At 40.3% G+C, this 23,108-nt stretch overlaps 3 protein-coding genes across 3 annotated transcripts; 2 read left to right on the forward strand and 1 right to left on the reverse strand.

Annotated features, from left to right (window-relative positions):
• Window positions 1–7,236: 7,236 nt before the first annotated feature.
• On the forward strand, window positions 7,237–8,759 carry GCK72_006976 (uncharacterized protein; the record flags this gene model as incomplete). Its single annotated transcript, XM_053725915.1, has 6 exons — window positions 7,237–7,315; window positions 7,370–7,492; window positions 7,539–7,694; window positions 7,788–8,216; window positions 8,266–8,454; window positions 8,500–8,759. 6 exons carry the CDS (start codon window positions 7,237–7,239, stop codon window positions 8,757–8,759), a joined length of 1,236 nt encoding a protein of 411 aa, XP_053590109.1.
• An 8,765-nt stretch (window positions 8,760–17,524) lies between these two features.
• On the reverse strand, window positions 17,525–19,043 carry GCK72_006977 (uncharacterized protein; the record flags this gene model as incomplete). Its single annotated transcript, XM_003110086.2, has 6 exons — window positions 17,525–17,784; window positions 17,830–18,018; window positions 18,069–18,497; window positions 18,613–18,753; window positions 18,800–18,922; window positions 18,977–19,043. The coding sequence occupies 6 exons, from the start codon at window positions 19,041–19,043 to the stop codon at window positions 17,525–17,527; spliced, it is 1,209 nt and encodes a 402-aa protein (XP_003110134.2).
• A 3,074-nt stretch (window positions 19,044–22,117) lies between these two features.
• Window positions 22,118–22,547, forward strand: GCK72_006978 (uncharacterized protein; the record flags this gene model as incomplete). The annotated part of the gene is made up of 4 exons (XM_003109956.2): window positions 22,118–22,136; window positions 22,184–22,261; window positions 22,315–22,383; window positions 22,435–22,547. The coding sequence occupies 4 exons, from the start codon at window positions 22,118–22,120 to the stop codon at window positions 22,545–22,547; spliced, it is 279 nt and encodes a 92-aa protein (XP_003110004.2).
• Between the last annotated feature and the right edge of the window lie 561 nt (window positions 22,548–23,108).

The raw sequence follows: 23,108 nt of genomic DNA on the forward strand, positions 1-23,108 counted from the left end.
ACGTCGCCTACCGGCGACTAAACCTCCTTTTCTACACCACCCTTCTACTTGTTACAATGGTCCCCACGCTTTTAAGAAATGAAGTCATTTGCAGAATGAAAAAGTTCTATAAATAGATTTCCCCCGTGAACTCCTACTTCCCTATTTCGGAAATGAAAGCCACTGCTAGGCTTGAAAACCACGTTTTTTGACATAGTGACCTAGTCGAGACCTATTCTAACTAAAAAAAATAGACGGGCATCAAGTGGTGAAAATTTCTGATCTTTTGGTCCAAATTTGAAGAAAATCGGTTCAGTAGGAAGGGCGGTAGGATCGGCGACAGACAGACAAACATACAGCCGTTTGCGTTTGTTAATAGTAAAGACCAGTCGGTTAACGCAGCCTAACGGCTGCTCAACCTCTTTCTCTACACCACCCTTCTGGGTGTTACAGCGCCTGCGGCGCTTCTCAAATAGTTCCGACTATCGAGGCCTCAGAATTCTCTGCTACTCCTGGATCGTAAAACGTCTTCACTTGTCGGTAGTTTTTGTTAACTAAGAGAGGCGAGCGGAATTATTCACTTTTTTCTTTCCGCCTTCCACTTTCTTCTTTCCGCCAACAATTTTCCTATTTTCGCTTTTTGTCATTTTAAGAATTTTTCCTCTGCTTAGAGAATATCAGCTTGAAAAATTAGTTGGCTTACTCGAATTTACTGAGATTTTTTGCACCGAGGCTATCGGTTTTTTCAAAAAAGCTTTTCACAACAAAATAAAAACAAAATCGTCTTCTGAAATATGACTTCTTATTCTGCCTTCCGCATTCTGGCATTTCAAAAACCACATTCCGCTCAACTCTGTTAACTAAGGCAGCCTGTTCCGGTAGCGAACAGTTAAATTCCCTCTTCAAGAGGCGAGTGATCTTTCAAATATCCATTTTAAGTTTCGACTTCCTTATTCACAAATCACCATCACTTCTTGAGTAGTATTCTTTCATTCAGAATACTCCTAGTAGGCTTCTGGGTGTTTTTCACTGTCTTTTTTTGGCTTGAGACTATGAAACCTTTACCAAAACCATTTTGCTGAAATTTGGTCTACTATGTTTTTTCGCTATTCTATTCACGTCTTCAAAACATGCACTTCAAGTAGGGACCGCAATGAACGTGGGCGGAGTTTTTCATTTTCTTCTCTTGGGACGTCATGGGGAGGTTATTGAAATGTTTGGTGGACTGCTCTGAGAGCCCAGTACGATAAAACAGAATGAAGACTTTTTACCCCTATGTAATCGAGTACGTAGAATTCGATGAGCACACTTTCCTTTCACCCAATTGTATAGATTTCTCAGAAAACTGAAAAAAACGTTTTGCTTTTTTCAGAAAAATGTCACGTTTAATTTGTTCTAGGTCGAACACGCATCATTTTTTGACAGTTTCTAATAGTCCTGGACATACTCTAATATGTTTTGAAAGAAAATTCGTTTTTCGAATTTTTTTGGGAGCCATCTGAACTGCGAGGCATCACACCAAAAAACTTTCTGTGATAACATATCTATTTGGACATCTCTTCAGGTACCTGTCCCAAAATTTTGAAGCTTATTGATTTGTAAAATGTAGTTTCCTCTGTGTCGGAAGACAACAGACTCAGAAAGAAAATCAGTTTTCCCGACAGTTCAGGTTAATGCAGGTCAAACACGCATCATTTCTTGACGGATTCAGATTCTACGCAAAATTTCGATCTAGATGCACTTGGGAACAAAAAATTTCGTGCTGTCGAATTTTAGATATTTGATGTTTTATCTCGAAATATGCTGAATATCCTTCAAAAAAATTCTCTTGAATTTCAAAAAATCGTCAAAAATATTTTTTCCTATTATCAGCGTTACATTTGTGGTCATTTAGTTGAGTGGATAACACGCAGGGGTTTTAATCAAAGGGTTTCTGGTTCGAACTTTCCTAAATTTTGCAAAAAATTTGACTGACTGAACGTGAAAATAGAAGATATTTTTTGCGTGGTCAGGAAAACAAAAGAATTTCTCCAAGTAACTTCGGAGACTGTGAATATTTTCGGGAAAAAAATTAAGAATGTACTTCCATTTACCTGAAGAACAGGCCAGGATGGAGATTTTTTATGAAAAAAATGAGTTTGAAAAAAATGTTGCGGTCTCTAACTTCAAGTAATCTTTTTAAGTGTTTGATTGATCGGCGGCAATGCCGCGTCCCTCCTCCAAAATCTTTCAAGATTGTTTAGTATGGTTTTATCCAAAAAATTCTGCTTCCTGAATTTTTGACTGTTCGTCGGTAATGGCTCCTTATATTTCTAAGTTTAAAAGTTTAAAAAAACCACCTTTTTTTTTTCTGGAATTTTCTCAAAATTTCGAGTGAATGAAAATCATCATCTGAAAGTAGTCAGATTCCTTACTATTAGCAGATAAACAACAGATTGGTTGAATATTATCTAACCTGCACCTCAACATCTGACTCGTCTCGTCCACATCCAACTGTTTATAGCAAAAAACAGGTCAACGTTTGCAGAATAGATCTGACCCAAGACTTGTAGTACAAACCTTTCAAAACATTATGAAAATTTGAAGAAATGAAATCATTTGTAGAATGAAAAATTCTATAACTGTTTTCCCCGTGAACTCCTATTTTCCTATTTTGGAAATGAAAACCAATGAAAGGCTTGAAAACCACGTTTTTTTCACGTAGTGACCTAGTTTTGAACTTTTCTAACTAAAAAAATAGACGGGCATCATCCGGGGAAAATTTCCAATCGATCTGTGTAAATTTCGTTAAAAACGGTTCAGTACAGAGGGCGCTAGAGTCGGCGACAGACGGACAGACAAACGGATCTGCTGAATATTATTAGTAAAGATTCAGATTCCATTCGATTCTCTAATTATGAGATAAAATGAATATGTAACAGGGCTATTCACGTTCGGAAAAGAGTGTTTCCGTTTTTTCCGACGTTTTAATGGCCCCATAAGCAAACACTGTCGTCCTCGCCGAACCGCACTCTACACAACTCCTAACAGATGCACCAAAGCAGTGTTTTTTTCATTCGAGCTTTTATTGTCCCCCATGCCATCAGGAATGTTATGTGTTCATCACTGATCCTATCTACCCTAATAGACGTACACACTCGCAACTCACAAAATAACTCTGTTGGCCAGGATTGCTCTCATTTGCTCATGCTAATTTCCACCTTTTATTTGATCATATCCGACTACGGATTGCCCAGGAATAAAATTACCAAAATATTCCTCTACTTGAGACATTTCATTTTTCATATTTCTTCTCGAAAAAACAGAAAATATGCACGGGGCAGAGTGGGGTACTCAAACGAACTGTGTCCGGATCGGCACGAAGTGTAGGAGAGATGTAGATGTGGTACCAAGCCAGGATAATGCAAACGATTTATCTCAAACTTGGGTAATTAAACCAGAATTAAGAATAACAATAAAGGGAAATAAAACTTCATAAGAAGCTTTATTAAAAGATAAAAGATAAGCTCTCGACTCTGCTTTTATACTGAGCAGAGGCGGAGCCAGACAGAAAATGTGTGGGTGAAAGAATTCAATTAAAACAGATAGAAAGAATGATTCAAGACTAAAAGCCTATGAATCATATTGGATGGGAGCGGGGGAAAAGAAAGTGGGAGATGTACAAAGTATATCGAGTACACTCCCGGCTTTCAGAAAGAGAAAAGAGATAGAGAGATAGTTGCAATGATAAATTATTTTCTTGTAGTTGAGTCATTCCTTCGAAAAAGTTGATGTAGTTGACATTTGTCCAAATGTTTTCTTCTGTCCTGGCGGCATCATTGAACTGAATGTCTCTCTGTGTAGAGAGAGGCTCCCGGCTCGCGAGTGATTGGGTTGCTGATCCTTGATATCGTTGACCTTGATGGTAACAAAGCGTTGTCCGGAACGTTGTCCTGTCTCTGGTGGTGGTGCTGCGACGATATGGTTGTCCGCAATTGTTGTTTTCATCAATGGACGGCGTTGTCCTGTTGATGAGGTGATGGTGTTCTTCTGGAAGAAGGGAATCTTGTGTTCCGACTTCTTCGTTGGTCTTGATTGTCGTCCAACTGGTGGAGCGACAAGTCTTCTGATTGAGTGAAGTAACAGCTGAGTTTGGACCCAACTCCACTCTGTCCTTCGGGTTAGGAAATGTTGATTTCGTTTTTCGGGTGACGTCCTTTCTTTGTCCAATTGTCCAAGTTGAAAGGTCCGTCTTCTGGTTGAGCGTTTAGTGAAGCTCGATGAGTTGGATTCGCTACCATTTAGCTTGTCCAGATGAGTGTCCAACATGCTCGAGAATCTGTCGGTGTCCCAGGCAGCATGATGACGAGAGGTGAAGTTTGAAGATGAGTTTGTGGGCTGCATCTTCTGACTGTTTTGTTCCTTGTGGGTGGAACACAGCCCCAGGTGATCTTCTTCAACTGAACCATCCATCGATTTATTCGGAATAATAGGTTCAGCCAAACCCACAGTCAGCTGGATGCACTATCGACAAACTGACTGTGGGAAATAAAACTTCATAAGAAGCTTTATTAAAAGATAAAAGATAAGCTCTCGACTCTGCTTTTATACTGAGCAGAGGCGGAGCCAGACAGAAAATGTGTGGGTGAAAGAATTCAATTAAAACAGATAGAAAGAATGATTCAAGACTAAAAGCCTATGAATCATATTGGATGGGAGCGGGGGAAAAGAAAGTGGGAGATGTACAAAGTATATCGAGTACAGAAAAGATGCATCTCAACGAGACGCAGAACTTCATACACACTTGCCGAATTGCAGTCTCCTGGCTTCCACATGTGCGGAAAACGGCGACGTCCGAAAAATATCACATTTGTATGCAATATATAACTTTATATGATTTCTTCTCCCGTTTTCTGGAATTTCCTTCATTTTGGCAGTGCTAACAAGACTTTCATCTTTCAGTGGTTCATCTTCCTTCGTTTGCTGTACCGTAGTACTGTGTCTGACTTCCATGAACGCGGTACGTTTTTTTTGGAAAATACTATCGCTCAATTCATGATTTTCAGTGTACAAAGACGGCAGAAATGTAATCCCCGTAGTCGAAAGTACCTATGACAAAATTTATAGATCATTTGAAAACCGCATCTCCAAATACTCTCCTGATAAGGAAGAAAATAACAAGTCGATAGTCTGAGTATTCGAAAAATGTGAAGGAAAAGTAACACCTAAGCGTGTGGTAGACGAAGTGGCTAAAGAGAAGGAAAATTAAGAGAGAAACAGTGAGGAGAGAGAGAGGCAGATAGAGACAACCATCTGCATACCACTCGCTTCTTCTCCGTTCGTGTGATTGCGAAACGGGGGGAAACTAGCAAGGGCATCATTGCACACACCATAGTATATAATGTTTTTTTGTCGTTTAGTCGAGTTGCACGTACCGATTGAACTGTGTCCCATGTTGCGAGAGAGCGATACATTGAAAGTATTTGTATGGTGGCCAGCTAGTAGGTTTTCATCTCATGATGCTGACGATGACGTCACTAACTTTGCTCTTAATTCACTATATTCGATCTACTGAAAAATGAGCATCGATACAAAAATCAGATATAAATAAAATGAACGAAACGAGAAACTGTAAAAAAAGATTGAAAAAAAAACAGACTTCTTCTGGTAAAAAAAGAGTAAAGATAACAGAAAATACAGGAGTAACACACTTTGATAAGGATGATTGTTTATTTGATAAGACATCATGGGAAGGCTGAAATAATGAAATGTGAGAAACTTTGAAAGTCTGAGAACACAACATTTGAGAGAGGAACATTACAAAGAAAACCAAGTTGAACTTGGAGAATCGTTGACAGAGCAGAATGATGAGTTGCTCTGGTAACAGACAGTTCGATGGGAACATCACACAGGGAAAACACATTGAGATAAGGATAGCTGCTTAGATGGTAAACTAAATGGAATCCTAAACTGAGTGCTTATGTTCTCTACCAACGCGTTGTTCCTCATTGAGACTTCTCGCTCAATTCGTTTTGAGTTTTCCAGGTCCAATCGAATTTTGGATATTTCTTCAGGCAGATATCGAAGGAATTCCATGTTGTTCGTGGGAGATGTTGAGAAGTCTGAAAAGGTTTACAATTTTTGAGTTTTTAAATATTTTTAGAATCTCCTCAGGTGTCGAAGTTTCCGAAGAACACTCTGCATCAAAGTTTCTTCCCTCACGCTCATCCACTATACCCCCCCCCCCCCCTCCCTACCTTTTTTCTACCCTCAACTTTTGCTTAATAACTTTGAATCGAACAAATAAATATTTCCTCTTTTTACTCATCTTCACAATAGAGTTCTCAAATAGTATAAAACTGGAATAAATGGAATGTGAACACCAGAAATAAATTGGAATCCCCCTCATTCACTAAGAAACTCCAAACCACGTCATACCACAAATGTCCGAGTCAATCGAGCAACCTCATTTATTTTCACTGGAGCTTGCCTTCCACGTCATAAAATAAATCTCATCCCATCGTTCCATCTTATTGGGTCACATCTTCTTTTTTCGTGAGCTCATTTGACGCCCTCTATCTAGACTTGCTAAATAGAAGTAGAAAAAAAAACAAGAAAATGTAGGCCTACCCTGCCAGACTTTTTTCGATCTCCCTCTTCCATAGCCTCGTAGGTCAAAATAAGGAGGGCTCTCTTCTATTCCTACCGCGCGAATGTCAGGAGGCCCCACAAATCGGGGAGAAACGTGGTGCGGGAAACACGAATCGGGGAGAAACAGATCGGGGAAATACTATTCGGGGAAATACAATTCGGGGAGAAAGGGGCGGAGTCGCGAAAAAACTGTGCGGCAGTTGCAAAAAAATTTGCTCATGGTAATTTTTCCTCTTAAAAATTACTGTAAAAAATTTGTTTTGCAACTGCCGCACAGTTTTTTCGCGACTCCGCCCCTTTCTCCCCGAATTGTATTTCCCCGAATGGTATTTCCCCGATCTGTTTCTCCCCGATTCGTGTTTCCCGCACCACGTTTCTCCCCGATTTGTGGGGCCTCAATGTCAGAGTGTGTGTAGTCCGTCCTGCACTAGTGGTGTGCGGATCAATGTGTTTTTTGGCTGTTTTGAACAGGTTGAGGGGTGTTTTTCTACCTATCGATCAATTTTTTCGTTCCCTTCTCTTTCAGTTTTTGTTACTCGACGAAAGATAATTTTAATTTTGAGGGTATCTCATTTGTCCACGCCCAACAACTTGAAGGAAAATAGTTCTCCAGAAGTCTCTGACAAAATGAAGTGCTCCACTTCTACAACCACTACAGACAAAAACAAGATCGGCGCCACCAATCAGCAGGGACTGAAATACACCGGTAGGTCGTAAACTCGAAAATATGAAAGTATGTTATCTTTTAATATGTCTTCAGATGTCCAAAGAATGTTGTCTGAAATGAAAAAAGAGAAGGAGTCAGCTGAGAAAGAGGCTCAAAAATGCAAGACGGATCAAGACTTGGCATTTTACGAAATAGTAAAAACCAAGTTGGAGACCAGTGAGCTTTTGAGACTTTGTAGTGAAACTAATAGTTATATTTTCAGAGAAGATGGCCGCTGAAATCGAGGAACTCCAACGAAGAAAGGAGGAAACGAATCACTTTATCAACATTTTGATGGATTCTGTCAGAATGAATCGAGTGAAGACAGAAGATTCGGACACGAGCATTCAAGGGAATCGCGACTGTGAGTTGTTTTTGAGTAACTGTAGTGGGCAGAGTGTTCTTCGGAAACTTAGACACCTGAGGAGATTCTAAAAATATTTTAAAACTAAAAAATTGTAAACCTTTTCAGACTTCTCAACATCTCCCACGAACAACATGGAATTCCTTCGATATCTGCCTGAAGAAATATCCAAAATTCGATTGGACCTGGAAAACTCAAAACGAATTGAGCAAGAAGTCTCAATGAGAAACAACGCGTTGAGTGATTTCTTGGAGAACACAAAAGTTCAGACAATGGAGAACAAAAGTCGCCTTTTCAAGACTATCGAAAACCTTCAAAAAGAGCTTCGCACTGAGAAAACTTCTAAGAACGAAAGTGAAGATGCCAGAAGGAATCAACTGGAAATTATTCAATTGCTCCAGAATTCACTGGTAATGAAGGATCAGCAGATTGCTCAGATGATTGAAGACATGAAGCTGACAAACATGAGAAACACTATTTTGGAAGGACTAACCAAACAACATGAAGGGATCATTGCGGAGATCTCATTGGATAATCGTGAGTTCTGAAAAGAAACGGAACATTTTCTAAACTTTTTTATTTTCAGGGAGACTCAAACATGAACTAAATAATGAGACGGTCGCTCGCAGAAGGGAGAATGTAGAGCACAAACGGGAGGTGACCTCGCTTCAAAAGAAGTTCACTTCTCTGCAGAGATCTGCGACCAGAAAGTTGGGAGATCTGAAGGAAGAAAACGAGAGTCTGGTTGAGAAGAACAAGACAGCAGCTTTCATACGTGAGTGAAACATTTTATTTCCAACTCATTAAAATTATTTTTCAGAGAAAGTTCAAACCACTTCTGGCGATCGAGCCCCACGAAAACGCTTTCAGATCATGAGCGACTCCTCATTGAATCGTCAGGTCAGAACGAGCGAGACGGAGAAAGAAAAGGGAAATCTGGACATGCTGAAAGTGAAGATCGAAGAGGAGGACGAAACATATTCATGCTTCGACACTGCTTTCGTCACTCGGAGATCTTCACCCAAAAGAAGACGTCTCCAGTCTTCTCCAGCCGTCTCTCCGAAGAAGAGGAAGGTCTGAGACCCAACCAGATCTGCCGTAGATTCCTAGATTCCTCCTTTAGCTCAAATGATCCCCTGAACACCACCCCATAACCGGTTACTCAACTCAACATTTTGTAAATTATACTAGACTAGCCTCACCATTTTCCTTTTCGTCTTGCACCCATTTTTGAATATTTTGTACCATAATTTGGCTAAAAATAACCCAAACATTTATATATTGTTTATTTTGCTTTGAAAGCATTTCGTTACTTTCACACCTCTTTTATGTTTTACTAACAGTTTATTTATGTAGAAATTTATTTGTATAATTGAAATAATTCTCTATAAATTTGCACTTTTCTTTTTGTGCTCAACTTTTTAGACTCATCTTTGGGAGCCTTAAGTCGAGGTGCAGCCTTCTAGCGTTCTCTTGTTAAGATTAAAGGCGGAATATTTTTTTGCAATTTTCGCGTGTTAAAAAAGTAATAATTCTCTTTTTGTTTTTCAGATTTTGGCCTTATTTTCTCGAATGCCAAGCCTCGAGGCCAAACATTGAATGTATATTTGGAATCAGCGTTTTCTCATCTTAGCAATGATATAGGGCAAGTCCTACACCTCGACCTTTCCTAATGAGAAATTGGAGTCCACTCGTACTATTCGCCTATAAGCCCCGTCTATTTTCCTTAGTAATTATATACTGCTCCACATAAATATACGTTCACCCCATTATTTTTTGAAAAACCACTTTTTTCAAAATTTTCGAAAACTTGCTCCTATCACAAATTGGTACAGTTTCAAGTTGTTTTGTGTATCCATCAGTAATTTTCCGAACAGAAAACCAGAGATAGCACAATTTTTGATTTATTGAAAAATTGACATTTTTCGTTCCACATAAACATACGTTCACCCGAAAAAATATGACGAAAACAACAACAAAAATCAGAAAAATAACCGAGATTAACATTTTTAGTAATTGATGTGACCTCCACTGTTCACCGTGAGCTCATAGAGACGATTATCCAGCGATAGATAGAGGTTATCTAAAAGATTCTGATCGACGGCATGCCAGGCTTTGACTATCGCCTTTTTGAGTTGACCAACATTGTCATAACTCTTGTTTCCCTCGTAGACCTTCCTCGCCATGTAACCCCATACATTTTCGATGATATTCAAGTCCGGAGAGCAAGCTGGCCAGGCCAAAACAGGGATTCTTCGATCCTCCAGCCACTTCATCGTCTTACGAGCTCGATGACACGGTGCTCCGTCTTGCATAAACTGATAGCTTTTGTGACGATTACGACGCCAAAAGGGCAAAAGACTACGCCGGAGAACATATCGGTATTCGGAGCCATCCATCCGTTTGGAAACAAAGCAGAGCTTCACACGACCTGCCGAACTGATTGCTGCCCAAACCATACAACCACCTCCGTTGAAATTTCGTCGCGAAAATCGAAGTTTCTCTTTTCTCAAATCGTGCCAATAGGAATTGTAGCCGTCTGGACCATCTAAGTTGAATTTTTTCTCGTCAGAAAAGATAATCTGAAACTTTGAACATTATTTATGAAAGTTACCGTAATCCGTACCTGTCTCCAATCAGTTCGTACGTTTTTGCGAGCGAATTCCAGGCGTTTTTGGCGGTGTACCGATGTCAGCATGGGTGCCTTTTTCATCTTTCGGTATTTGATGAACTTGCTTTTGTTTATGACACGTCGCACCGTCTCATTTGATACACTAAGGTTCAAATCACACTTGATTTTGGAACAAGTAATGACATCATTGGATGCTTTTCGTAGGATTTGACGTTTATCTCGAACTGTAAGGAGAGAAGGACGTCCGGGGGACTTTTTGGTACCATGATTTAACGGATCCTTGATATATCGATTGATTGCGTCCAAAGATCTTCCCAAATCCCGAGCGATCTGACGGTTGGACAATCCTTGGTCATTTTTGGCTGCGATTTGGCCTTTTTCGAAATCAGTCAGTGGTTTTCCACGTCCCATTTTCCGACAACCCTTGAAGAAACAAAAAAAAGTTGAACATTTAAGAAAATTATTCAAAAAATGTGGAAAAAATGGCGGTGAACGTATATTTATGTGGAGCCGCAAAAGTGAAAAATCGGAAAAATGAAAAAAAAAAGATTTCTCATTCTTATTTTGAATCGCTTCGGGACCGAAAAGCCCTTCCTACCGTATTCTTTTCAACCATCTAATCTAGATTTTGTAAATACTGCAAACATGGGTTTTTTGCCATTTTTCATGGGTGAACGTATATTTATGTGGAGCAGTATAGTGACTGGCGGAACCTGTGAGAAGTAGGACACATCGCTAGAGGTGGGTATATATATACCAGTCGGGAAACGCCGCCTAACGGCGGCTACCCTCCTGGCTTCCGCCGATTTCGGACTAATTATAATACTTTAGGTGCAGTCAAAAAATGTTTCAGAAAGACAATATTTATAGATCAAAAAATTTAATGAACAAAAAGAAGAAGTTGTTGAAAAATTAAAGGAAATATGAGGTTTACTGGAGAACGTCCTCGTAGACAATGTTATTCACTATTCCAGATGCGGATTCGATTCGGATCCCGTCTTTGGAGGTGGTTCTAGACAGGGCAACATAGAGTTGCCCATGTGAAAAAATAGGCTCGTCCACCTTTAATCCAATCTTCTCGAATGTTTGCCCTTGGGACTTGTTGATGGTCATGGCGAAGGACAGACGGATTGGAAACTGGAGACGACTCATGATGAATGGCAGGCCCTTTTCGTAGTTCAGCTTGATCTTAGGAATAAAGACCATCTGTCCTTGTCGTGGTCCATTGATAAACTTGCACTGGAGAACCTGAAACAATACGTAGAAAATTTGATCTACTCTCAAAACTTACTCTTGCTCCCATATCATGCACAACTAATCTGGTTCCATTGCACAATGAGTTCTTGACGTCCAAATTCCTCAGGAGCATCACGATTGCTCCTTTTTTGAGACGAAGAAGATGTGGAGGCATTCCAGATGGTGTCATTTGGTTCAGGAATTCAGTGGTGAAGTTTAAACTGTCGTTGATCTCTCCTCCATCTTTATGAGTAATCTGATCAAGTGAAGTGTAGGACTTAAGTTCGCCGGCCATCTTGTCGAGTACTAAATTGTTGACTTCTAGAGCTTCCTTGTTACGTGGAGTCAGAATCGCTACTTTTGCCAACTTATTGACGTCACCCGAGGCCAACAAATCACCAAAAATTTCCTCTGCGAGATCTCCATTTGACTCCAATCCATCTGGAATTGGCATTTCTCCGGTCTCTGGTGCTCCAATTTTTCCATCGCCAATATCCAGAAGCTCTTTCTTCCATTCGAGGGCATCTCCTGTTAATCTCATGTTGGTCTTCAGTTGGAAAACTTGGAATTGATTCCAGAGGAACGACTTCTTAATGCAGTTGGCAATTTGATCTTCAGCTCTTCCATTATCCACCACTGGGAGTACTTGTCGGAAGTCACCTCCTAACACCACCACTTTTCCTCCAAATGGCAAATCGATCCCTGTGATCTCACGGAATAGCTTGTCTACAGTTTCAAGAGCTGCTTTCGGAGACATCGGAGCCTCGTCCCACAGAATCATTGATACGGCAGCCAAGACTTTTGCCAATGAGGAGTTGGGCTTGAGAGTGGACGATTTGCAGAAGTCATTGATGTTCAACTTGCAAATTGAGGCCACAGTACGGCCGTTTGGAAGGAGTGCTGCGGCAATTCCAACCCATGCCATCGGAAGAATTGTCAGTCCTTTTCCCATGATGATGTTTGCCAAGCAGTTGTAAACGAATGTCTTTCCACTACCGCCTGGGCCATCAATGAAGAAAAGACCACCCAAATCGAGAGCAGCTAAAATGGACTCGACGGCTTCAGACTGTTCAGCGTTGAGTAGCAATCTCATCTCTTCTCCTTTCTTCTCACATTCTCTCAAGTCAACAAAGTGAGTTGCTGAAGCCACGGGCTGATAGTCTTTATTGATCCACTGCTTAATGTCTCCATTCATAGCTTCCATTCGATCCTTCATGTCATAATAAGCCAATGATTCTGCTTCTTTCGGAGAATATCCCTGATGCTCAAAATCTTCAGAAAGATCTTTGAGAAATCTGGAAAAATAAGTTTAGTTAATTTTACAGAAGGTAGAAATTCTTACTTATTCCAAAGTTCTTCCGGATTGTTGATGTTCTCAAAAAGTAGAAGCATCACGAACAATCCACGAAGTTGAGCAGCAGAGTGGAATCCAGCCGCCTCTGAGAGAGTTTGTTCATACATCGTGTCATCTGAGAGGTATCCAGAAGCTCGAGCAGCTTCTACAAATGTGTCCCACCTCCTTCCTTGAACCGTACGAAGGTCATCAAAGCTTGTAGCACCTTTGGTGTACAGAAGAAGTTGTCGAAGAGCATATCTTTCCCGATTTTTAGGCGAGATAAAATACATTCTTCCCAGAGAAGTTTCCATCGTTTTTCTCGGTTGCCACGCAGTTGTACTTGTGTTAAATGTGAAGTGCTCTGGCATCTCATAGTAGAAGTATTGTCTAGAATCCTTGAGAGTTGGAGGAAAGGATCCATCCGGTAGAACTGCTTCTTCACACTTTTTGTTGATAGCAAACCATGCAGTCAACTTGGTGTTTTTGGATTGAGCTCGGTTAACGGCCTGTGCCTCATCCCCACGTTGAAAAATTATATTTTGATCTTCCGGAAGATGAACAGCAAGTTGAAGAACATTACAACTTCTGTAGGACATCGGGAATTTGAACAAATGGTGGACAGCTTCCGGTGCACAAACAAAGCGAGTATCCAAATACTGCTTGATTTCATCAACCACTTCCATCTGTTTCCCATCGACAACTCGGATGAGGACAGCTGCTCTTGTTGTACCTTTATATACGTACTTGAATATGTACTTGACGGCTGACACGGCTCCACACACTTCCAAATTGATGTGGCACCTGTATTTAGTGAGGAACCATGGAGGATACGGTACCACATTTTGGTTGGTGAGTGGAACAACTTGTCCATCGATCTGGTACTCGACACATCTCCCATCATCACGTCTTCTGTACAATGAGAAACCGTCGTTGTCAGTAGACGTGGTGTCACGGAATTCCTTTGGAAATTTCTTATCACATGATCCATTTTTCTGCATGCATGGAGATTTTTGGTTATGGACTCCACAGGGACGATGCATCATGAGAGTGGTTACCAATTCATGCAAAACTGGATTATCATCTTTGTCTGGAATTTCCGCAGAGATGATCCGATCAACATCGGCTGCAGTTCTGAAATAAAAATAGCGTTTTGAAGTATTTGTCTTGATATCTAGCTTACCTCGGTTTGGATCCCGGTTTCATGATTATAAGCATATGCATATGTGGGAGACCACGTTTCTGGAACTCAATGACATAGATATATGCTAGCACTTTTCCAAGAACATGACGCTTGAAAAGATCTTCTCTGATCTCGGTGATTTTGAGCTGGAACACACGTGCCACGAGGTCTGGTCTATCAAGTGCAGTCTGCCCAGGGAACAGACATTCCTGGATTTCCGACCATTTCGGATTGCTTGTCATTGTCAAAAAGTAATCTGGTTTCCCCAGTCTTGCCACCATTGCCATTGAATCCTGATATTTTGCAATCATATCTCTCGGGGATCCAGTGAAGGAAGCTGGAAGCGTGATCCTCATTCCAACTGGCCCTTTTTCTTCTCCAACGACATAATCCTGTAATCCACTAAGTGTTTCCACATGAAGCAAAGCTTGGTTGTTTCGAATGAAGTTCAAATGGTTTTGCTCAGTTCGGGTCCACACATCTACTACATACTGTTGGAATAGCTTCCTCGAGCGGAAAAGTGGAGAGAAAGAAGTTCGAACATGAAGATTATAAGCATAGAATTCTCTCATGGTGACTCTATTCCTTTTTCCTCTCTGTTTGGTATACGAAATCTCTGGATTCCATCCAAACTGTCCAGTAGGGAAAAGAAGCGGATAGCACATCGGATCACAATTCGGGTCAATCAGCGCGATGGAATTGATATTGCCACTCCGTTGGTACACTGTGGTTCCTCTCTTTCCCGGAATCTCATCTGAATCTCCAACATATACGACGGCAACTTCGTTGGCTGTGGATTCCTGATATCTAGAAAACAAAACTTTAAAAAACAATTCCTTTTTTAACTCTCTTGCCTTCTGTGGTCATCCTGACTTCGAGTCTGGAACGTCATGGTAATGTTCCGCTCTGATCTTTTCTCTAGCGCCGCTTTCTCTTTTTCTTCTTTTTCCACTTCGTACATCATTTGAAACGACTGTACGTGGGGATGGCTTTCCTTCAGAATAGAGATCAACTTATCGAATAACTCTTTGGAACATGAAGAATTCATATCTCTTCCAGCCAACTCAGCAGCCGCTTGCTCCGTATCCATTATGAAGACTTGAGCGAAGTTTCGTGGTTGACTGACGCCAGGATGCAGATCCCCAATCAAGTGGTAGACTTGTTTGTGGATACGGTAGCAGTACGGTCCCCCAGATGGTAACTGGACATCCGCTTTCATGCAGGCCATGGCAAGAGAATTGTTGTATTGCCGAATATTCTCGATGAAGTTTTTCGATTCTTTCCACAGGTTCTGATCTTTGAAATCTTTGTTGGCGAGAAACAACTTCTTGAGAGCATGCGGAATGTCCTTCTGTTCTATTTTCACGGCTCCGGACATACAGCACGCGGTGAACTCTCCTTTTGTTGTTGTTTCGCCTGAAATTCAACGACCTCGCTTTCTTTTCATAACCTAAAAACGCTTACATTTGAAATAGAGAGCCCCACAGAAAGAACATTCTTTATCCATTCTGCCACAATAATGAGTGTCTGGACGGTCATCTGAAGCTGCGATTCCGAGAAATGCAGTCGTATTTTTGCTTTTTCTTGCTCGATCAGCAGTTCTCCGAGACAGTTTTTGAGTAAGATCGTCGGTTGCTCTGGCGACGGCTTGTCTGTCTTTTTCAATGCGTACTCGTTTCTTTTTCACTTCATCTGGCTCCTCGGTCCTTTTTTCTGCGTGTTTTTGTTTGTCCACTTGCTTCCGTTTCTCTTTTTCTTCTGCTGTTTCTAGGGACCGTCTTAAAGACTTCCTTTCAGAATCCCTCCTTGCCTCCCCCGCTTTGGTTTTCTCGGTTCCATTCGATCGACGGAGAGCGGAACGTGTAGCATCGTTTCGCAGTCTTTGAGCTTTTTCTGCTTTATTTTCGAGTTGTCTTTTTGCTGAAACTCGAGTCGAATCAGCAATTTTTTTTCTCTGAAAGTTAGAGCTCTTGATTAAACCAATATAAGATAAACTTACCTTTCTCTTATCTCGCTTTCTTGTTGATCCTTGAGACATGAGCTGAGAGTCCTCGACATAATCCATTTCTTCACTCATGTTTTGAGACATGATTTGAGTGTCCTCGATTCCATCAATTACTCCGCTTCGTGATGGACCGGCCATGTCGTCAGGAGCTGAGGAATCTTGAGACATGAGTAGAGTGTCCTCGATTCCATCAATTACTCCGCTTTGTGATGGACCGGCCATGTCGTCAAGAGCTGGAGAATCTTGAGACATGAGTAGACTGTCTTCAATTCCATCGATTACTCCGCTTCGTGGTGGAGCGGCAATGTCAGGCGAGTTTGGGAAGTCTTGAGACATCAACTGGGTATCCTCGATAGGGAAAGAAAAAGAATGTGACATAGGAATAAAAATGGAATACAGTAATGGCCATAAATCTAACAACAATGACCGTCTTCAGTTGAAAATGTCCAACTTTAAGAGGGTGTCACGATAAAGTAAAAAAAAGAAAGAAAAAACAGTTTATTAACGTTTTTCACCCATTGTTCTAGACCATGCGATGAAATAGTTAAAGAAATGAACTCATTTGAAGAATACAAAGTTTCTATAACTATTTTTCCCGTGAACTCCTATTTCCCTATTTCGAAAATGAAAGGCAATGAAAGGCTTGAAAACCACGTTTTTTCACGTAGTGACCTATTTTCGAACTATTCTATCTAAAAAAAATAGACGGGCATCATCCGGGGAAAATTTCCAAGCGATCTGTGTAAGTTTCATTAAAAACGGTTCAGTACAGAAGGCGCTAGAGTCGGCGACAGACGGACAGACAAACGGATCTGCTGAATATTATTAGTAAAGATAACTTGTCGATTCATATATAGATGTGTATTTAAGAGTACACAAGACAGGATGTTCAGCGATGAGCGTTCGGTGACTGAATGATCAGTAATGGTCATCCATTCGCCAGATATTCAGTAGTGATCATCAGCAGCCCAGAAATTGAGGAGGAGTCCCAAAACGGCCCAGAACTTGAGGTGAGGATTCCGAGGAGCCCAGAACTGGAGGAGAAGTCCCGACGAATGAAAAAAACAATTCTTTCCCGGACACATCGGCTCTCATCTTTCTACCTGAGAACTCGGCAAATGTATCACAAAAAGAAAAATGCAAATTTATAGAGAATTATTTCAATTATACAAATAAATTTCTACATAAATAAACTGTTAGTAAAACATAAAAGAGGTGTGAAAGTAACGAAATGCTTTCAAAGCAAAATAAACAATACATAAATTTTCGGGTTATTTTTAGCCAAATTATGGTACAAAATATTCAAAAATGGGTGCAAGACGAAAAGGAAAATGGTGAGGCTAGTCTAGTATCATTTACAAAATGTTGAGTTAGGTAACCGGTTATGGGGTGGTGTTAAGGGGATCATTTGAGCTAAAGGAGGAATCTAGGAATCTACGGCAGATCTGGTTGGGTCTCAGACCTTCCTCTTCTTCGGAGAGACGGCTGGAGAAGACTGGAGACGTCTTCTTTTGGGTGAAGATCTCCGAGTGACGAAAGCAGTGTCGAAGCATGAATATGTTTCGTCCTCCTGTTCGATCTTCACTTTCAGCATGTCCAGTTTTCCCTTTTCTTTCTCCGTCTCACTCGTTCTGACCTGACGATTCAAGGAGGAGTCGCTCATGATCTGAAGGCGTTTTCGTGGGGCTCGATCGCCAGAAGTGGTTTGAACTTTCTCTGAAAAATAATTTAAATGAGTTGAAACTAAAATGTTTCACTCACGTATGAAAGCTGCTGCCTTGTTCTTCTCCACCAGACTCTCGTTTTCTTCCTTCAGATCTCCCAACTTTCTGGTCGCAGATCTCTGCAGAGAAATGAACTTCTTTTGAAGCGAGGTCACCTCCTGCTTGTGATCTGCATTTTCTCTTCTGCGAGCGTCCGTCTCATCATTGAGTTCATGTCTTAGTCTCCCTGAAAGTCAAATTGGTTTGGAAAATGTTCCGTTTCTTTTCAGAACTCACGATTATCCAATGAGATCTCCGCAATGATCCCTTCATGTTGTTTGGTTAGTCCTTCCAAAATAGTGTTTCTCATGTTTGTCAGCTTCATGTCTTCAATCATCTGAGCAATCTGCTGATCCTTCAAAACCAGTGAATTCTGGAGCGATTGAATCGTTTCCAGGTGATTCCTTCTGGCTTTTTCACTTTCCTTCTTTTCCGTTTTCTCAGTTCGAAGCTCCCTTTGAAGGTTTTCGATAGTCTTGAAAAGGCGACTTTTGTTCTCCATTGTCTGAACCTTTGTGTTCTCCAAAAAATCACCCAACGCGTTGTTTTTCGTTAAGACTTCTTGCTCAATTCGTTTCGAGTTTTCCAGTTCCAATCGAATTTTGGAAATTGTTTCAGGCAGAGATCGAAGGAATTCCATGTTGTTCGTGGGAGATGTTGAGAAGTCTGAAAAGGTTTACAATTTTTGAGTTTTAAATAATTTCTAATATCTCCTCAGGTCTCTAGATCTCAATTTTCCGAAGAACACTCTGCCCACTACAGTTTTTTAAAAACAACTCACAGTCGCGATTCCCTTGAATGCTCGTGTCCGAATCTTCTTTCTTCACTCGATTCATTCTGACAGACTCCATCAAAATCCTAATGAAGTGATTCATTTCTTCCTCTCGTTGTTGGAGTTCCTCGATTTCAGCGGCCATCTTTTCTCAAAATATATCTAATAGTTTCACTACAAAGTCTCAAAAGCTCACTGGTCTCCAACTTGGTTTTTACTATTTCGTAAAATGCCAAGTCTTGATCCGTCTTGCATTTTTGAGCCTCTTTTTCAGCTGAGTCCTTCTCTTTTTTCATTTCGGACAACATTCTTTGGACATCTGAAGACATATTAAAAGATAACATACTTTCATGTTTTCGTGTTTAAGACTTACCGGTATATTTAAGTGCCTGCTGATTGGGTGCGCCGATCATCTTGTTGCTTGTGGTGGAGCACTTCATTTTGACGAAGGCTTCTGGAAAACTATCTTTCTTCGAGTTGCTCGAAGAGGACCAATGAGATACCCTGAAAATTTGAATTGCCTTGGGTTTAATAACAAAAACTGAAAAAAAATAAACGAAAGAAACTGATCGATAAGTAGAAAAACACAAACTATTCAAAACAGACAAAAACACATTGATCTGCACACCGATGGTGAAGGGCGGACTACACACACTTTGACATTCGCGCGGTAAGAAAAGAAAAGGGTCCTCCTTGTTTTGACCTACGAGGCTTTGGAAGATGGAGATCGAAAAAATATGGCAGGGTAGGCCTACATTTTCTTGTTATTTCTTCTTCTACTTCTATTGAGCAAGTCTAGATAGAGGGCGTCAAATGAGCTCACGAAAAAAGAAGATGTGACCCAATAAGATGGAACGATGGAATGACATTTATTTTATGACGTGGAAGGCAAGCTCCCGTGAAAATTAATGAGGGTGCTCGATTGACTCGGACATTTGTGGTATGACGTCGTTTGCAGCTTCTTGGACTAATAGTGAACAAGGGGTTTTCCAATTCCATGTATTCCAATTTAACACTATTCGAGAACTATAGTGTGAAGATATAATATTTATTCGATTCAATGTCATTAAGCAATAGTTGAGGATAGAAAAAAAGGTACAGATAGGAAGTATAGTAAATCAGCTTGAAAGAAGAAACTTTCATACCCGATTGGGATATCTGAAAAACCTTACATTTCCTTGTTTAAAACATTTCCTTGTTTAATACATTTCCTTGTTTAATACATTTCCTTGTTTAAAACATATGTCCTCCCTCTCCTGGAGTACTGTTGCACAGTATATTCTCCTCCTGCATCCAGCCTCCTCTCTCACTCTCTTGAAAAACCCCTCCGTCTCTACTCTCGTAAAGTCTTACAACGCTGTAACATCTCCTTTTCCTCATACCCCCACCGTCTCGAAATTCTTAACCTTGTCTCCCTTAGGCACCGCCGACTTAAATCCCAACTTCTCCTCCTTTATAACCTCATTAGTGGTGCCACATATTTCCCCCACCTCAATTATCTTGTTAAAATCTCCCAATCCCCTCGTCGTCCCATGACGTTAATTTGCTGCCATCCTTCTATCCCCGATTTTTTTGCTTCCACCATTCCAATTTGGAATGCGATTACTACTAATGTCCCCCAATTCCTCCCTTCATCTAAATTCGAAACCCTTCTTAACTCCTCTATTACCCGTTTTTAGTATTTCAATTAATTGCCTGTTTTCCCCCGGTTTTCTTCTCTTAACTTGCTAACTTCATTAATTTTCTCCCGGTTATTTTACCCCTTAATCCAATTCTCTCACATTTTCCTTCATATGTTACTAGTCCATCTCGTGAGGGATGTATCTAGTCTCCCCCTTTCTTAATGTTATTTTTTTCTCTGTTATTCTATTTGTCAATAAAATATAAATAAAAGATTTACAGCGGAGACAAGATCGGTGAAAAGCCGATTAATCATGAAATTTTTTCTTGCTTCTTTGAGTTCTTCTCTTTCCTTTCGGAGTCGATCAAGGCTTTTGTTGTATCGGTAAGTATACTAGTTCAATATCAATTTTTTGTTGTTGAGGACGTCCTTCTCTCTGTTGAATCCTTCCTTTTCCTTCAAGAATTCCTTCTTCGCATCCTCCAGCTCTCGACGTTCAGCAGAAACGGCTTCCTTCTACTTCGCGAGAAATTCTTTTTCTTCTTTCAGTGTTTGAAGAACTTCTGGAGCACTCTCATTGACTTCTTTTCCATTTCTAATAGCGGCGATTTGCGTTTGAGCACTCCATTTTCAGTCGTCAACACACTCCATTGCTCGTCAAATTTGCGCTTGTCTTCAGCTCTCTGATTCATCAAAAAAACTGAAAATAATTCATTTCATTTTAAGTGAAACGTTTTTTCTAATTCTTACCTTGATCATCTACCAATCTTTTGTTGTGTTCTTCCAGTTGCTGTTTAGCATCTCTTTCTGCAGCCAACTCTTTATGGAAATTTTCGAACATCTCTGAAAACCAGCACACATTTGGACATACTTGCAACGTGCCGGACCGGGGAGGGCCATGACGAAAATGTTCACGGCCCGGGGTTTGAAATTCAACAATTATTTTGAACTCTATTTTGAAAGAAGATTTGAATTTTTGATTTTTTTTCCGAAAACGTCGAATTTTTGGCTATAGAATTCAGAATTCAAGCAAAAGCTAGTTATGTACAGAGTGTCGTCTCGCGAGAATCAATTACAGCACTTTGAGAGAATTCCAGCTGAATCCAGCATATGCTTCGTCAGAATATGCTTCGAATCCTTCCATGGACGTGACGTAAAAAAATCTGAAAAAGTAATTTTGACATTTCTATTAATTCAGAAAAATCAGAGCCACTCGTCCCACTCCGACATTTACACTTGCACTTTCTCCTCAATTAGTGCCCAAGTACAGAGTAACACGGCTTTGAGCCCCTCCTCAAGTTTTTTTTCAAAAAATAAAAGACCTAGATATAATGATAGACAAGAAGAGCTCAAAAGTTTGCAATGCGCATTCAAGTATATAATTAGGCCCCTCTGAGACATGCCTGAAGTGTCTGGCGCGGCGGTGCTAGGTGCGTGTGGTACTAGGCGCGGACAAAGGAAAAAGGTGATATAAAGGGCAAAAATATCTTTATTTTTTCATTTTTTTGACATTTTCTTACAGCCTCCTCGAGTAGCTTTTAGAATAAGTCACTTGGTCGTTTTCTTCAAATCATTCCCTTTTTTCGAAAGTATTTCCAAAAATCCAAAATTTTTAAAGTCTCCCCCATCTTTTACGTAACTAGACATCTCAAATTTCCTCATTAACTCGGGCTCCACTCATCCGTCTCATTTGGGCTCGCCTTATCTCTTGCAGGTTGTCTACTTGCCAATCCCTTTTTCAAAATTTCATTCTTCTCTTTTTGTAGTTTTGATTTGCTAATCCAGTAGTTACTTGAATGTATTCAAACACAATTTATGTTGAATCCTTCTGATTCCATTTTTTTTGGTTTCACGTAATCAATTCAGGTTATCTGAACTATCTCGAACTCAAGAATGGCTGAAAACCAAGAGAGTGAGAAAACCCCCAAAAACTTAAAAGTTTTAATTTGCTTTTTTCAGTTCAACGCTTGAGAAGAGAACTCGAAGAAGCGCTGAATAGGGAGAGGGCTCTAAGAGAGTCCGAAGAGCATTCCAGAGGTACAAAAGCTTGAAAATTGATAACTAAATTCAAACATCTGTTTCCATTCCAGCTCATATTGAATTGCTGCGGAATATTATCAATCGTCATCACGACATCTCTCGCTTTGTGGAAGCTCACTGTAAGTCACACCACAAAAAGTGTTTAAAATTTAAAAAGGTTTTTTTTCCAGTGAACAATCAAGAACAAGAGCTCTTGGACACTATTCATGGAGCCAACGAACTCCAGCAGCAAGTTGTGAGACTTGACGCGGAACTGGTCATTTGTCGTCGTAAGATTCATTAGGTTAGAGATATATTTCTTAAAATTTTGAGTTCCAGAGGTAATCGACCATCTCCGTCATCAGCTAGGACTCAGAAGAAACTGAAGGATCCTTCGACGAATACGCCAATGCCGTCTCCTATTTAATCTTGTTCTTCTCTAAATATTTTTGTGATTTCTGTGTGATACCTCTGCTTTTCTGAGTTCAAAATTGCATGACTAGTCCCAATACCCGTTACTTCTTTCCGAACATTTTCTAATTCTTGACTTTTTCGAATTATTACTTTCCTTTCTGTTACAGTTTTAATTTTCTCTGTTCTATCGATTCACATACATTTTCTGTTCTTACTGTTCAACCACTTCAGTTTATCTCTAGAACCGCTCATTTATTTACTAGTGATAAAAGAAGGGCACAAATAATGAATTATTTGTGAGCAAAATGAATGGTTTGTGGAGGTTATCACGGCAAGCAGCGAAAAAAAAACAGTGACAAACTGTGTATAGCCTCCACATGACAAAACCGATGGGTATAAACACTTTTGGTGGAAAGAGAGGGGGAGACTCGCGAGACCATGTGGTTGTGAA

Source organism: Caenorhabditis remanei, chromosome II, assembly GCF_010183535.1.
Source record: "Caenorhabditis remanei strain PX506 chromosome II, whole genome shotgun sequence".
NCBI lineage: Eukaryota > Metazoa > Nematoda > Chromadorea > Rhabditida > Rhabditidae > Caenorhabditis > Caenorhabditis remanei.